This window comes from Saccopteryx bilineata, chromosome 3 (assembly GCF_036850765.1).
Source record: "Saccopteryx bilineata isolate mSacBil1 chromosome 3, mSacBil1_pri_phased_curated, whole genome shotgun sequence".
Taxonomy (NCBI): domain Eukaryota; kingdom Metazoa; phylum Chordata; class Mammalia; order Chiroptera; family Emballonuridae; genus Saccopteryx; species Saccopteryx bilineata.
The window spans coordinates 123,825,607-123,842,753 of NC_089492.1; the positions used below are offsets into that span (position 1 = coordinate 123,825,607).

The window sequence follows — 17,147 nt, forward strand, 5'->3', positions numbered from 1 at the left end:
ATGGGCAAAATCAACACATCAGGTATTTTCCCCTCCCTCTGTTCCCTTTTAACCATTCTCCTTTTTCCCTCTCCGAAGTAAACATTATAATAGTGATTTTCAACCAGGGTGTTGTAAGAATTTTTAAATCATGTACTACCTGACTTTAGTCAGGAGCACTGACCTCTTTGCCTTTAGACTGTCAAATAAAAAATGACAACAGCCAACACAACAATCACTGTCCAGTGTGAATGAATCAAAATTAACACCTAATTTTTGTCAGATGGGCAAAATATTATGTTTTGGTGTATTGAAAATTTTAGTCATTAGCTTATGTGTGCCATGAGATGAAAAAGTTTGAAAATCACTGCCTTATAGTTCTCTGTGTAAGGAAGAGGTACCAGAGTCTGGTCTCTTTCACTCAACTTTATATTTATGAGATTTTTCCACATTGTTGCAAGTAGTTTATTGTTTTTTTTCCATTTCATCACTATGCAGCATTTTGTTGAGAAAATACAAGTCAATATACTCACCTACTTTACTGTTGAAGGGCTGTTGGCTGGCTTCCAGTTTGGAGTAATTTCAAATTTTACTGCTAAAAATATTTTTATAAAATGCATCTCGATGCAGAATTCCATGCATTTTCAATTAGTTATATTCCTAGCAGTAGGATTGCTATATGAAAACTGTTTTCCAAAGTGCTTGTACCAAGTTATACTCTACCCAGCAGCAGGTGACAATTCCCACTGGTTGGGTCCTCTGGCTCTGGGACTCTCACAGGCTGTAATCAAGGCTGGGTCTGTGGTTTCCTGTCTGGTTTATTTCCTCCATACCACTATTATCAGTCTTGTTAATTTTAGTGGTTAAGTTTATTCCTAGGTATTTGATACCTTGTATGTTAAAATAAATTGTATTTCTTTAAAAGGTTAGCTGTTACCAATCTTTGAAACACAGTTGATTTTTAAAAATATTTTAATTAAATTTTTAAATTTATTGTGGAAACAGTTCATTTTTTAATATTGACTTAGTATCAGCTATGTTTCTATGCAGGTTATCATCTAAGAGAAAGTTTTACCACTTCCAAAAATTAGGGGATATTTCAAAATGAAATGATTTAAAAAAAGGAAGCATTTTTTTTTTATTAAACAGGAACATCAGAAAATAAAACAAGTCAAAGAAAGTTATTGAAAGTTATTGTAAATGAATGCAAAACAACTTTTATTTCATTGGTGAAAATGCACTATACAAAAAGCTGACAGTACTGGAGTATCTGCACTTCCCTGATCCGCTAATTTTTGTGAGCAGTGTATATAACTTCTATTCCTTGAACATATTAAATCCCACACTAATTTGAATGAGTAATGTGTAAGTCTAGTCGCAAATTCAATAAAAAGATTCAACAGAGTGGATTAGACCTTTTTCTCACCCTGCATGTTCCCACTGTCAGTTTACTGTACCCACACCACAGACCTTCACACTCCTCTCCAATGAGGACGAGTGGCCAGAACCCCGCAGGTTCCGAGGTGGGCGGCCAAAGCGCGCGCCACCCCGACGCTGACCGCACCGCCTCCCCACGCAGCCAATCAGCGGCCGCCTCTGACTGGCGCGCCACCGGCAAAAATGGCGGCGGCTGTTAGTGTCGGTTCCCTGTTGTAGTTCCGTTAACCTGCTCCTCCCGTGCAACATGTGAAAGGAGAAAAGGCTAGTAGAGGGGGGTCCTAGGCAATGAGTCGGCGAAGAAAATTTGGGGACAGCCCTGAACTGAGGAACACGCCGCACCAAGCGGCGGCGGCTGAGGACTGCAGCTCGGTGGTCGAGTCGGGGAAGAGGCGGCTGAGGTCGGTCCGCAGATCGGGGCTCCGCGGGGCCGGAGAGGGACCTCCGCAACCCCAGCCGCAGCAAGACCAGCCTCCAGTAGCCGCTTCGTGCAGTAAAAGTAACCCCGAGGGTGAGACCTGGGCAGCGCGGCCTCTCTGGGCTTCGGCCCTGCAGCCACAGCCCAGCCTGCAGCTGGGAAACGGGGTGGGAGTGGGGGTGGAGTCTGCAGGGTGTTTCCTCTCTCCGGGCTTCTCCCCTCTTGAGTCCAGATCGAATCCGACACGCTTCTCACGGCTTTAGTGTCCGAAGTTGAGCACTGCCCCGTTAGGTTTGATCCCCCCACCCCCTGCGGGAATAGGTCGTGTGCGGTTTCCCCGGTGGACCGAGGGCGGCTCATTTCCAGGCTGCTCCTCCGAGTCGTCCGCAGTGGCGGGGCGAGGACAAATACCCGGTAGACCCGTTGCCTTCAGTTTATTCCTAGCGGGATTACTCCGTAGACGTGCTGCCCAGGCGTGCGTTACAGAAAGGACCACGTGCAAAAAGCTTCAGCTCTCTACCCTCAAAGCCTCGCTCTAGTCTCGCCGGTTCCGGATAAACCGGAAGTTCCTAGGTGCCACGCCCCTCAGAGTCAGGCCCTGCCTGTTTCCTTCTGTTCAGTTTTGGTGTTCCATCTTTGAGAGGTTTCTAATAAATCCTGGTAGTATTGAAACCCATGCCGAAGCTTGCTGTTTCGTAGAGCATGTTCTTCAAATACGTCTTTTGTTATCTTGTTTTTAGTTTACTCCCCTAAAGCAACACCAGATGAACAAAAATCACTAGATATATTTTAAAAGTGATCCTGGACAAAATTTTCCAAGAATTGGATGGCTAAAGCTTTTTGAAGTAATTGGTGTAAACTGGATTAGAATTGGTGAAAGCGGGCTAAACAGACTTTTACTGAAGTTTCTGTTCGGAATGCTTTTGTTTGTTGAAATTTATCTATAAAATGTGGCCGGTTGGCTCAATGGTAGAGCGTCGGCCTGGCGTACAGGAGTCCCAGGTTGGATTCCCGGCCAGAGCACACAGGAGAAGCACCCATCTGCTTCTCCACTCCTCCCCCTCTCCTTCCTCTCTGTCTCTCTCTTCCCCTTCTGCAGCCAAGGCTCCATTGGAGCAAAGTTGGCCTGGGTGCTGAGGATGGCTCCATGGCCTCCACCTCAGGTGCTAGAATGGCCCTGGTTGTAACAGAGCAATGCCCCAGATGGGCAGAGTATCACCCCCTGGTGAGCATGCAGGAGTCTGTCTGACTGCCTCCCCCTTTCCAACTTCAGGGGAGAAAAATGTGGTTCCCAAAGGCCTCCAAGTTCCAGTGGTAAAGAATGGAGTGGCCAGGGTATACAGCATTCACAGACATACTTAGATTATCTAAAATACTTGCTATTACAATGTTGAATTTGGGAAGTATTAGAAGGATTTTTATGCGAAACAAAGATGTCAATTATGAAAATTTTATTAAATCATGTCTAAGAGAAAATTATATAATTGAGCTATAAAAAGTCATCTTGTTAAAAACTATTATTTGCCTGACCAGGCGGTGGTGCAGTGGATAGAGCGTTGGACTGGGATGCGGAGGACCCGGGTTCGAGACCAGCTTAAGTGCGGGCTTATCTGGTTTGAGCAAAGCTCACCAGCTTGGACCCAAGGTTGCTGGCTCGAGCAAGGGTTTACTCGGTCTACTAAAGGCCCGCAGTCAAGGCACATATGAGAAAGCAATCAATGAACAACTAAGGTGTCGTATTGCGCAATGAAAAACTAATGATTGATGCTTCTCATCTCTTCGTTTCTGTCTGTCTATCCCTCTCTCTGACTCTCTCTGTCTCTGTAAAAAAAAAAAAAAAAGCTATTATTTGACATTGGGGTATTATGAAGCAGTGCTTTAAAATGCAACAATTGCTATTTTAATCTTATTTTACATATAGAAAAGTATGAAACACCAAAGAGAGTGCTGAAAATGGATTTTTTGTCATCTACCTTAAGTTCTCCTAATGATCCAGATGGACAGAATGATATCTTTTGGGATCAAAACTCTCCAATGACCAAACAGTTAGGTAATTTGTTATTAACATTTTTATCTGGGTGACTGAGAAATGATTAGGATTTAACTATCGAATTTTATTGGGGGAACAACATCAAAAACTTTTTACAGTTGTTTTTTGAATCTTATCTGATTGTATTACTATGATATGCATGTGACATCATTGCATAATGGTCTAAGCCATGCTAATTAAAATTGTTTTCCAAGAAGTGACCACTATTTAAAAAATTTTTTTAAATTTACATTTATAGAAATGCGTTTGTTTCTGTAGGTAAAGGAAGAAGAAAAAAGATTTATACCACAGATAGTGATGAGATCTCACATATTGTTAATTGTATTGCTCCTCAGGTAAATATCACTAGTTTTCTAATTTATGCCACTACACCCTTGTATAGTTCATTTATATGAAAAATGTTTTGTCTTGTACAATTCTTTTTTCTGAAAACAGAGCAGCAGGTATCGCTTCTACCTTTCCTACTACTGAAATGCATATTTTGAAAAAAGAAACAATATAAAATTGATAATATACACTTTCTTAAACATAACACCTTTCATTTTTTAAAATGGTGATTATTGACTAGAGCTTTGTGTTTATTTTGTTTTTAATATTATTTTAAAAGTTACTAAAGTAATAGAATCAGTCAGTAAAAATAAACAAGTTTTTTGTGATTGGTAATTGTTTACTGTCTATATTGCAACTTTTCTCCATTGAAAGTGTTCTTGATATGATTGACTTAAAATTCATTGAGAAACATGGTAAAAGTGGAAAAACACTAGATTTGACGTTAGTTCTCAGACAACCTCCTATACTAAGTCACCCTAAGCAAGCCACTTAAGCTCTCAGAACTTCAGTTCACTTGGATATAAACTAGAAATACTTGTCTTGCTTCCTTTATTGAATTATTATAAGGATTATATGAGATAACTCTTTGTGAACTATGGAGCACTATAAATGCAAGGTTGTGGTAAAGTTAATTATGATAGTTAAATTATTTGCTGTAATAAAATCACCTGTAAAAGTTTCTTTGCTTTATTTAATTTTTTGTACGGCTAGAGTGAAATAGAACTATGAGTTTAAGTCAACGTCTGTTCTGAACCTCTTTACTTTCTTTTTTTCTTATTAAACAAATTTAAATCCAGAATATATCCAGTTTTTGCTTACTGTGTTCTCTAGGAAGTATGGTATTTTTCCTTGACACGCCCATGGATAATGACTATATGTTGACCAAAAACAATAGGTGGCACTGACCCAAACTGTGGTTACAGGGAATCACCATAATCCAGGTGGAGGAGACAGGAAATAAAATGTTTCTTAATGGCTATAAAATATTTGAAATTACAACTATGATAATCAAAACAACTCTGTTGCTACTAGCTCTAAATTCCATGTTTGGCCTGTCATAGAAATTCATTTTCCATATGGTTCATTAATTAAATAGCATTTACGTCATAATACTACTTACTCCATGAGTTAACAATAGATCTTCATTAATTGTGGGTTTCACATGAAAGAAGCATAATAAAATACGTTTGGGCTGGCCAGCCTAAATAGTGATAAAAAGTCCAGTAAATTATTGGACTCTTTACCTAAGTGGGCTGGAAATAATACATAAAAAAGTGGCAACAGTTTGCAAGTGGTAACGTGTACAGTGATATTAGTTGCTTTTAAAAGTTGCCCTATTCAACTGAACACTTCTTTTTTTTTTTTTTTTGTATTTTTCTGAAGTTGGAAATGGGGAGGAGGTCAGACAGACTCCCGCATGTGCCCCACCCGGCATGCCCACCAGGTGGCGATGCTCTGCTCATCCGGGGCGTCACTCTGTTGCATCCGGAGCCATTCTAGCGCCTGAGGCAGAGGCCACAGAGCCATCCTCAGCACCTCGACCAACTTTGTTCCAATGGAGCCCTGGCTGCAGGAGGGGAAGAGAGAGACAGAGAGGAAGGAGAAGGGGAGGGGTAGAGAAGCAGATGGGCGCTTCTCCTGTGTGCCCTGGCCCGGAATCAAACCCGGGACTCCTGCACGCCAGACCAATGCTCTACCACTGAGCCAACCGGCCAGGGCTTCAACTGAACACTTCTAAAAGATAAATCTTTGGTAGTATCAATGTCTTTAAAAGCTTTAAAAAGTATTCTGAAAACGACATATTCATGTTGTTTATTTGTAGGTGAGTTATCCTCAAACAATTATTGAAGTCACCTTACTATCTTCAGAGATGACATTTTAAAAAAATATGCACTTCCATTTTAATTGGACATTCATTTCACTTTCTTCAAGGATACTTTTCATGCAATGTTGTCTGTTTGAAGATGGGGTATATTTTTCCATCATTTTTATAACTCCACACAGTGTGTACTATTAAGGATTAAATGAAGTAATGTGTTTAGCTATCTTATACAGAATCTGGATTAGATTGTATAATTATTAATGAACAGTTAAATTGTATAATTATTAATGAACAGTTAAATTTTAAAAATTAACAAGTAGTATAAAAATATACAAAGGATTCGTGTTTATATAAAATTGGATATATAAAGTTATCATACTTTTATTCTCTAAAAATTGAATGAATATAAAATTCTTTGGTAAGTGGACAAAAAAAGAAATTTCTTAATTAAATCATTAGGAATGTTGTTTTTTCCTAAAAAGGGAAAAAATCACTGAAAGTAAAATTATTGATTTTTTTTTAGTATTTTGCAAAGCTAAATATACTAGGATCAACTAAACATCTAAGAAAACTGCTTGTTGATCAATAAAGTATTTTAGTAAATAAACATAAACTGACATCTTTATGTCAAGCATTTTGCTAGATGCTGAACTATCATAAGAATAATTCTTGCCTTCAAGTAACCTATAATCTAGTGATAAGATTATTTTTACCTTGTATGATATTTATGTTCATTCTAGATATTATAAAAATAGAGTAGAAAAACAGTTAAACTCTTTGATTTGAAACTAATGCGTAAACTCATTCTACAGTGTTTTATATGATCAAGTAACTGAAAGGCATAGCAAAAAGACTGTATTTTTCGCTCCATAAGACGCACCTGACCATAAGATGCACCTAGGATTTTAAGGAAGAAAATTAAGAAAAAATAATATTCTGAACCAAATGGTGTGTTAAAATATTTAATAAAATATACCACAATTATATTTCAACTGTGTAAACTCAACGGCAGTATTAACAACCCTTACCACTGTTATTAACAAATGAGAAGAGACTTTAATGTTTAAATACTCTTCTAGTTGTCCGGGAACACGCTGCAGCTAAAACAAAATGAACATTCACTCCATAAGACGCACGGTCATTTTCCTCTCCACTTTTGGGGAAAAAAAGTGCGTCTTACTGAGTGAAAATTGCGGTTAGTTGATCAGCTTTCCTTTGATAAAAATGTGCTTTTATTATTAAATACACATTAGTTAAATAATCAAATCACTAAAACTTAACATTTTTGAAAACAAGGACTTAGCAATTCTGAATGTTTTTGTTCTCTGAAACATAAATGTTATTATTTTTTGCAACTTGCTATTACCACCCTCCAGCTTCTTATTGTTTTGGAGATTGTTTAGTAACCATCACCTTACCAGAATTTATCACTTGAGGAAAATAATTCAATGTAAAGTTTTCTTCTTTTCTCTCTCTCTCTCTCTGTACTTCCCTCTCTCTCTCTTTCTTTGTACTTCACACCTCTTTTTTTCCCTTCTGCCAAAGGATGAAAAACCAACAACCGACTCCATGCTGGGTGTGTGGATTGGTGAAACTGCTATTCCTTGTACTCCTAATGTAGCGAGAGGAAAATCAAAAGCAAAAACCAGCTGCACAAAGTAAGTTCAAACTTTTTAGCTTTTCTGACATTCAGTGAAGTAAATATTTTCAATAATATTCTGTTTTAATTTTGTGAATATGTCAAAAACTTTTCCTTAGTTTTAACATAAAATTTTGGACTTAAAATAACAGTAATATGTTAAAAATTTCAAGTCTTTACTTATTAAAATATATTAAATAACAATTGAAAATTTATAATGACTTAGAACTTGTTTTATAATTTTTTCAATATTTGTTTAATAGGTTAAAAACACAAAATCAGGAGGAAGAACTTATGAAATTGGCTAAGCAATTTGATAAAAATATGGAAGAACTTGATGTGATACAAGAGCATAACAAGGGAAATCATGATTTTACCCAGATGATTTCAGAAGCAGAGACTTTAAATAATTATAAAAATAATGTACAGACACAGTTATTTGATATAGTTTCCGAAATGGATAATACTATAACAAAGAAGCCAATGAAAGAAAACATCAAGGTATCCATGGTAAATGATCAATATAGCAGTCAGAAGCCATTTGACCAAAATGCTGAAGCAGCCTTTAATGCCATTTTTGATGGTTCTACTCAGAAATGTAGTGGACAGTTAAGCCAGGATCTGTCAGATGCTTTTTGGAACACCATTAATACTACCTTAGAAAAGAAAAGTGCTTTGAAGGAGGTGAAAATCATTACTCATGAAACTTGGGTTACTGAAAAACTGCCAGATGAACCTCCAACATTACTCTCTCATCAAGTAGACAATCCTGAAATAACAAAATCTTATATGACTTCCAATGCTAAAGAGCCAGAAGCTTTTAATAAGCACATGGATGCATGTACTACTGGTGATTTTGAGAATGAGTGGGAAAACTTCCTAAGAAATGAACCTTTTGTTAGGCAAAATATAGAAATGTTTGAACCTTTTTCTGCTCCTAAAACAACCCAGATGATTCATCAAAAGGAAATTTGTACCTTTAACCATAAAAATGATAAAAGTAACTCAGAAATGAATATAAGTCTAGATGCTGGGTTTAGAGATTCAAAAACTTTGCTAGGTGTTTCTTCAAAGAAACATACCAATGAGTTAATAGATGCTGGAAAATACAGATTTTCAACAGATTCAAATGATAAATCAAACAAATCACTCTCCATTGGAAATAAAGTGAAATTTGAGAAATCTTTCAATAAAATCACTCAAGATTGTGCAGTTTCATCTGATCTGACAAAAGTAAAAAACGATATTCATACTAAATTTATTTCTAATGTAAATGCTTCTGGAAAAATGTTTACTTTGAACACAGGATATTCTAATGAACAAAAAAATAAGTCCATTTTTAATCAGTCTTTTAAAATGCCTGCTAATGTAGTTCCTTTCGACTCTGCTGCTTGGGGCAATGCAAATCAGACTAATGCATCAAAGTTCAGTCCTTTTTCTGATGATTGGAATGATCCATCATTTGCCAATGAAATTGTTAAAGCATGTCATCAATTAGAGAATACCTGGGAAGCTGATGATGTAGAGGATGACTTACTATACCAAGCATGTGATGATATTGAAAGACTAACTCAGCAGCAAGACGTGAGAAAGGACAGCATGTCATCAAAAAGTATTCTTGAGATTAATAGTAGTTCCAAACATAGAGCCAAAAACATATTTAGTACATGTAAACAAGGAAGTGAGTTGGTACATTCAAAACCTTTGAATCTGAGCAATGTTTCATCACATTCATCTTCATTGACAGATAGCTCACAAATAAATAAATCAATGAAGATGCAGAAAGGGGAAATTTGTGGAAATTCTCCAAGTTTTTTAGGTGCTACAACAAATTTGACTATATATCCCAAGAACTCAAATTGTCAAATCAATAATCTGCCTGTCTCTTGGAGTAGTACTGATATTCCAATACAAGTGAGTAGTTCCAAATTGGTTCTTACAAGAAGTTCAAGTTTGAATGTGAATTCAGATCATATGAATAAAGAAATAGCTACTTATAAGAATAAGTTGAATACTGGGCCTATGTCCCATAGGACCATAACAGATGGATGTCAGGGTGACCTTACTGGGACAGATAGATTTTCTAAGTGTAAATTTACAAAGATCAAAAATCCTCAGAATCTTTCCCAGATTAATCAAAATTGCATAACAAGAAATATCTCTGATACCAAAATTACACAGAATTTGGAGAAAGACAAAACTCATGTTAACTCATTGTGTGGGAAGGCTATTCAACCGCAATCTATGATGAAGACTGAATCTTTGAAAGACCCTGCAAAAGGTATGTATAAAATCATTTTCTTTGAAAGGTATTTTGGAAAGTAGCCAAACTAATTTTTTGTTGGATACCGTGTAATGTAAAAACTGATGTTTAACTAACATCATAAAGTGATTTTTGTAATAGTTATGCTGTAATATATATACAAAGAGTAGAAGATCTTTGTCTTCAAAAGACTGCATCAAATTCTTTACCAACATTTAATACAGTGACTAGCATATAGTAGGCACTCAATAAATTTTGTTTCTGAATTATTTTCTGGAAAATTGCGAGGTGTTTATAGATTACTGTGTGAAATTGTGTTATCTCGTTGTGGAACTAGAATAATCTTACTCCTATGTTTAGCAGAACATTAAGGTAAATAATATTTGAAAATTTAGAGCATTATAATTAAACACCTTTTCAGACATAAAACTCTGTTAGTTGTGCTAAGAAGTCTAATTTATTTATTCAGTCTGTCATCTTTCATTCTTCTAATTCCTCTTTTCCCAAATTCTGCTTTCCATCAACAAGTTCTGTTGTTTCTGCCACAAAAAAAATATATCAAAATTGCTCATTTTTCTCTCTACCACTCTTTCCAAACCAACATTTATTGGCTAGACTACTGTAGTTCTTTTACCTGTCCTCTTTAAATTCTAATCTCCAAAGAGCAGAATAATCTTTTACAAATAGGCAAACATGGCATTCCTATGCTTAACCACAGCCTTCAATGGCTGCCCATCATATTTCAAATAAAGATCAAACTGCATTGTGATCTACAAGACCTTTGATTATCTCTCCTTAACTTGCCTGCCCTCTTTGTCTCTTACCTACTAAGCTTCAACTATACCAGCCATCTTTCAGTTTTCAAAAGAAATAGGTTCTTGCCTGACCTGTGGTGGCGCAGTGGATAAAGCGTCGACCTGGAAATGCTGAGGTCGCTGGTTCAAAACCCTGGGTTTGCCTGGTCAAGGCACATATGGGAGTTGATGCTTTCCAGCTCCTCCCCCCTTCTCTCTCTCTGTCTCTCTCTCTCTCCCTCTCTCTCTCCTCTCTAAAAATGAATAAAGAAAAGAAAAAAAAGAAATAGGTTCTTTCCTAGGTCAGCAACTTTGGCTTTGCTATTCCCAATTAAAATGACTTCCCAACATTTGACTCCACCCTCCACTCCCACCATTCAGTTGGTGATTTTTTATCCTTAGGTCTCACTTTAAGTATTACCTACCCTCTCACAGAGGCCTTCCTTTTACAAGCTATAAGTGAATCTTTTCCTTGTTATTTTCTATCATCTTATTTCTTTCACCTTTTAAAATCACAATTAAATAATAATTACTGTCTTATCAGTGAGTACCGAGGCCAAAACACAGCATCTGCTACTTGGAAGATGTTTAACAATTATTTGAATGAACACTGTGCAGTATAATGTGAAAGGTCTGTTATTCTCTAATATAATATTTTTTAAAAGGGAGTATGTCTGATGTAACTACTAGTGCTTCTTAATGCCCAGTGCTTTCTCATAGCCTCATGGCTTCAGATGCTGTTTTCTTCACCAGGAAGGCACATGCATATACCACATCTGTCAGGCCATTGTCCGTTGTCCTTTTAAAATACAGTGTGTTCTTAACCACCTCCAAAATGATTTCTATCCACTTTCTCTGTCCTACTCCAATACCCAGTGCTAACTATATATAGAGGTTTTCTTAGTCTCCCTCACTTGGAGCTGACATTAGACTTCTTATTTGTTATGTAGATCAGTGCTAATATGAGAAAAAAAATTTTTTCTTTACCATTAGATCACTATTTTCTGTTTAGATTCTAGAAAATGCTTTTTTGTAAGTATTACTATTGAAACTTTCCTATTTAAGTGATTTCCTCCTACTTTTAAAAACATAATTATAGAAGTCCTTTATTTCTTCTTTTCCACAACTGTTTCCCAGGAAAAACCACTGCTAACAGTTTGGACTACATCATGTAGCCTTTTTTTGTGCGTATAAGAATATATGTGTGTGTGTGTGTCTGTATAAATATGGATTTATTTAAATAGATGGATTTTTTTTTATCTAGACAATTAAGTTTAACAGGGTGTCATTGGTCAACCAGAGTACATCGATTTAGAGAAAACATCAACACATCATTTGGACAGTCAATTATGCTATATCACCCAAAGTCAAATCATCTTCTGTCATCCAGTATTTTGTTTCTCTTTAAGCTCCTCCCCTTCCCCTCAACCTTCCCTCTCCTCCCTTCCTTTCCCCCTGGTAACCTCTGCACTTTTATCTATGTCCATGAGTCTCAATTTTGTGTCCCACCTATGTATGGAATCATACAATTCTTAGCTTTTTCTGATTTACTTATTTCACACAATGTAATGTAATCAAGGTCTATCCATGTTGTAAATGATCTGATATCATCATTTCTTATGGCTGAGTAGTATTCCATAGTATATATGTACCACATCTTCTTTATCCAATCCTCTGTTGAAGGGCATTTCAGCTGTTTTCATGTCTTGGCCACTGTAAACAATGCTGCAATGAACATGGGGCTGCATGTGTCTTTACGTACCCATGTTTTCTAGTTTTGGGGGTATATGCCCACTAGAGAGATTGTTGGGTCATATGTTAGTTCTATTAATTTTTTGAGGAACCACCATACTTTCTTCCATAATGGTTGTACTAATTTACATTCCCACCAACAGTGAATGAGCGTTCCTTTTTCTCCACAGTCTCTCCAAAACTGTATTGTTGATAATAGCTAATCTAACAGGTGTGAAGTGATATCTCATTGTAATTTTGATTTGCATTTCTGTAATAACTAATGAAGATGAGCATTTTTTTCATATATCTGTTGGCCATTTGTATTTCTTCTTGGGAGAAGTGTCTGTTCATGTCCTCTTCCCCCCTTTTTTTTGTGACAGAGTCAGACAGAGGGACAGATAGGGACAGACAGACAGGAAAGGAGAGAGATGAGAAGCATCAATTCTTCGTTGTGGCTCCTTAGTTATTCATTGATTGTTTTCTCATATGTACCTTGACCAGGGGTTGGAGGGCTACAGCAGACAGAGTGACCCCTTGCTCGAGCCAGTGACCTTGGGCTCAAGCTGGTGAGCCTTGCTCAAACCAGATAGATGAGCCTGCGCTCAAGCTGGCGACCTCAGGGTCTCTAACCTGGGTATTCAATGTCCCAGTATGATGCTCTATCCGCTGCGCTACCACCTGGTCAGGCCTCTTCCCATTTTTTTTATATACTATATACCCACTACTTGGCAACTTGGTTTTGCCTTTACTTACTATATTATAACTATCTTTTCCAATTAGTATGTAGAGATTTGCTTCAGTCCTTTTAATGACTATGTAGTATATCATCACAGGGATGTAACAATTTATTTAACTGTATATCTGTTGATGGAAGTTTCATTGTTGCTGTTTTTTACATTACAAACAATCCTTCAGTGGATATTCTTCTACATAAATTTCTGCATGCTCTTGTGATTATACCTGTTAATTATTGAAAAATTGATGTAGATGTTTTGAATTTTGATAGCTATTACCAAATCTTCCAAAAAGATACATTAATTTATAGTCTGATCGGTACTGACAATGAATATATCTCTACATTATGGCCCAAATTAGATATTTTGAAACTTTAAGAATTGTTCATCTATAATGTGAAATATTTATATTCAAGTAAGTGTAATTAATTGACCCATACTCCCAAAGTGACTGTATCTACATATACTTATAATTCCGTTAAAGACTAAATCTCTCGGCCCTGGCCGGTTGGCTCAGTGGTAGAGTGTTGGCCTGGCGTGCAGAAGTCTCGGGTTTGATTCCCGGCCAGGGCATACAGGAGAAGCGCCCATTTGCTTCTCCACCCCTCCCCCTCTCCTTCCTCTCTGTCTCTCTCTTCCCCTCCCGCAGCCAAGGCTCCATTGGAGCAAAGATGGCCGGGGCGCTGGGGATGGCTCCTTGGTCTCTGTCCCAGGCGCTAGAGTGGCTCCAGCAGAGGATGCCCCGGAGGGGCAGAGCATCGCCCCCTGGTAGGCAGAGCGTCGCCCCCTGGTGGGCGTGCCGGGTGGATCCGGTCGGGTGCTTGCGGGAGTCTGTCTGACTGTCTCTCCCCGTTTCCAGCTTCAGAAAAAAAAAAAAAAAAAAAGACTAAATCTCTCTAGCATATTTGAGTTTTCCCAAAACTTCTATCTACTAACCTGTGTGCATTTTTTATGGATGAATAATCTGCCTTTTAGTTTACCTATCAGTTTTTCCTCTGAGTGGGCATAATAGCATCTGATATTCTAATGAATGTTAACCTTGTTGATATTTTTTATTGTTTCCACTTCTTTTTACTTTACAATGTGGCAAACTGCTCTCCAGTGACTCTCTTTGAAACAAAACCCATTTAAGGACCTCATTCCTTTAAAACAGGGTTTGGCAAACCATGGCCTGTTGTTTCTGTACAACCAGGATGCTAAGACAGTTTTCATATTATAAAAGGTTGAAAATCAAAAGAAAAATTATTTCATGACTTTTGAAAATTATAATTAATTCTAATTTTATTGTCCCTGTACGATTTTGTGTTTGAACGGAGTCACATAATTTGTTTATGTATTGTCAGTGGCTGCTTTCATGCTACTGTGACAGAGTTGAGCAGTTATCAATAGAATAAGATACCACATGACCCTCGAAGGTTAGCATTTACTTTGTGGCCCATTACAAAAAAAAAATTTGCTGACCCTTGCTTTAGGTTAAAGTTTAAGTAAGAGTAACTCTTGCTTTGTACCTTGCAATAGTTTGCTATGTATTTTTATTGCAGATTGAGTTAAAGGAAGGGCTGATGGGAGAAATGGATGACTCTCTCTAAATCAAATTTTCATGGTGTGACTTTATTATATCCTTTGAAATTGTTTTCCAGAATATCACCAAGCCAACTGTAAGGACAATTTTAGGGAGCTATGTTCTTTTCTGTTATCATGGATTAGTAACTGACGTTCCTTCTAAATTTATGGTCAATTGAATGTAAACTCTGTATATGTATTCTCAATTTCTTATGATATGATTCTCAGCTTTGAGACTAAAATATTAAATAATTAGTCTAGCTAATTTTAAAGTATCTTGTAGTATCTTTCTGTAAGGGGAAAGAGCTACCCTCTGAGGTAATTAGTTTAGAAAATAAAAAGCATCAGGATTATTAGGGAGTTTATTCCAAATATGTCTTACCCTGAACACCCTTTCAGATTATACCAAGAAAGAAAGGGAAGACAGGTGATATATTTTGGACATATATTTCCCTTAGTTAACAAGAGAGGTGTCTTTTTAAACAAATTCTGAACCTTTGTTTAGATGTCAGTGTAAATACTTCTCTGCTGACAGTATTAAGATTCTTGTTTACCTCCCTGAAAGGCAAATTTTACAACATAAACAGTTTTGCTACGACAGTACAAGGCCACTTAAATATATTTTAAGGTGATGGCCTTAATTTTAAAATATTTAAATGAGGAATAGTTTACTATTTAAATTTTGATTTTTTTTAATAATATAATATTTTAGCTCAAAGTGATTTAACTATAGAATTAAATTCATTATATTAGCACTCAGTATTTTGGCAGAGGTAGAACTAGATGTTTTGTTATAATAGAACTTTCTTATTTTTATTTAATTTAAAACATTGTTTATTTTATAATGTGTTTATCTAAAGTATACTGCATAAGAATATATCAGAATGGTTTACATTTTTATATGTTAAGAAGACATTTAAATTTGTTTTATTCATATATTCTGCTTTTTAAAATAAATTTCTAATGTTTATATAGAATGTACCCTCCAAATAAAAAGATAATATCTGACAGTGAGTTACATGTTTATTGACACACTAAAATGTTTTTCCTGAATGGCCAAAATGAAAATCTTGGAGTTCCATAGAGGTGAATATGAATATACTTTATCATATATAATATACTAATTGAGGTATTGGTATCTAATTTAATTCATTATATTTTAACTACTTTACATTTAAAATCCCAGTTTGTTTTTAAAATGTACTTACTTGTTATATAAATTAGATGTCATTAATTACAAGAATTATTTGCTCGGTAGTCAAAATGTTCCATTTTTAATCCAATGAATTTTATCATACTGTGAAAAGAGTAATCACGTAGGGGCAGGTTGAATGATGATTGGTTTTCTTTTGGCTTCGTGCATTGTATCTGTAGTTTAGTGTGATTAAACAGCCAAACCAGTGTGGCAGATCTGGGTAATAAAAAAGTAAAAATTAATATTAAGAATGGCTTTGTAGCATATAAAACTAGTATCTGTATTTTGTTTAATTTTTAGAAGAAGAAGAGAAAAATAGAAAGTATTCTCCTGAAGAAATTCAGAAAAAAAGACAAGAAGCACTGATTCGAAGAATGGCCAAAGCACAGGCGTCATCTGTAAAGGCAGCTCCCACTTGACTCCTTTGGGGAAATATTAGTCAGAAGACTTAACAAAGACAATTGCTGACTATCGCTGATAGGAAATATTGTTTCTTGATTTCTCTGTGAGAAATTTAATGCTGAGTTACAAAGCATGGACTTCTACTTTATTTAATAAATCAGTGTTTGCATTGGTCAGTGAAACCTTTCCTTGGGGATAGATGTATGTGAAAGTACTTGCGCGTGTTTTGGAAGTTCAGGAAAGTTAACAATTATGTAGTAAAATTATACAGAGAAAAGTAGTTATATTTTTTAAATACTGTGATTATCTCTTTCTCTTACAAAACTTCAACTTACTAGGTTAAAGGAGACTATTATTTTTTTCACAGTTTTACTTTCAGTAACTGTTCCTTAAGGTTTTTATACATTTCTGAAGTGTAATTAATACTTACATATTCTTAGGAACATGGATGGCAGGAAATAAAGGACTCAAATTATTTGTAAGGAAATTACTGTTTTCAATTTCTGGTCTGAAATAGATTTGAATTTTCTAAAATGTGATACATTATAGAAATTTGCCAACAAATTTAGGGAAAGTGCTAATTTAAGAATTTTCATTTAAAAAAAAGTGGATTGGCTATATAAGTACTGTGGCATCATTGACATTTAGAACTGTCAGCAGCTTTAGCTCTCATTTGATCCAGCTGCTTTCTCATATAGGTGAGGAGAGAATACTGTTATTCTGAAAGTCACAAGGCATGTTAAAGCTATAGTGGGATTAGAACCATTTCTTTCATTCTAATGGGTAC

At 36.1% G+C, this 17,147-nt stretch overlaps 1 protein-coding gene across 3 annotated transcripts; it reads left to right on the forward strand.

The window, feature by feature from the left end:
- Positions 1 to 1,257: 1,257 nt before the first annotated feature.
- ETAA1 (ETAA1 activator of ATR kinase) lies at positions 1,258 to 16,536 on the forward strand. 3 transcript variants are annotated; one of them, XR_010730293.1, is made up of 7 exons: positions 1,258 to 1,927; positions 3,756 to 3,884; positions 4,143 to 4,219; positions 7,582 to 7,694; positions 7,939 to 9,956; positions 14,742 to 14,858; positions 16,259 to 16,367. XR_010730293.1 is itself a non-coding variant. In XM_066267264.1 (6 exons), exons 1-6 carry the CDS (start codon positions 1,705 to 1,707, stop codon positions 16,375 to 16,377), a joined length of 2,679 nt encoding a protein of 892 aa, XP_066123361.1. In that variant the 5' UTR covers positions 1,258 to 1,704; the 3' UTR covers positions 16,378 to 16,536. The 3 variants fall into 3 exon arrangements, 2 of the variants coding, with proteins under 2 accessions (XP_066123361.1, XP_066123362.1); XM_066267264.1 differs by lacking the exon at positions 14,742 to 14,858 and having other exon boundaries at positions 16,259 to 16,536; XM_066267265.1 differs by lacking the exons at positions 1,258 to 1,927; positions 14,742 to 14,858 and having other exon boundaries at positions 3,755 to 3,879; positions 16,259 to 16,536.
- Positions 16,537 to 17,147: the final 611 nt, after the last annotated feature.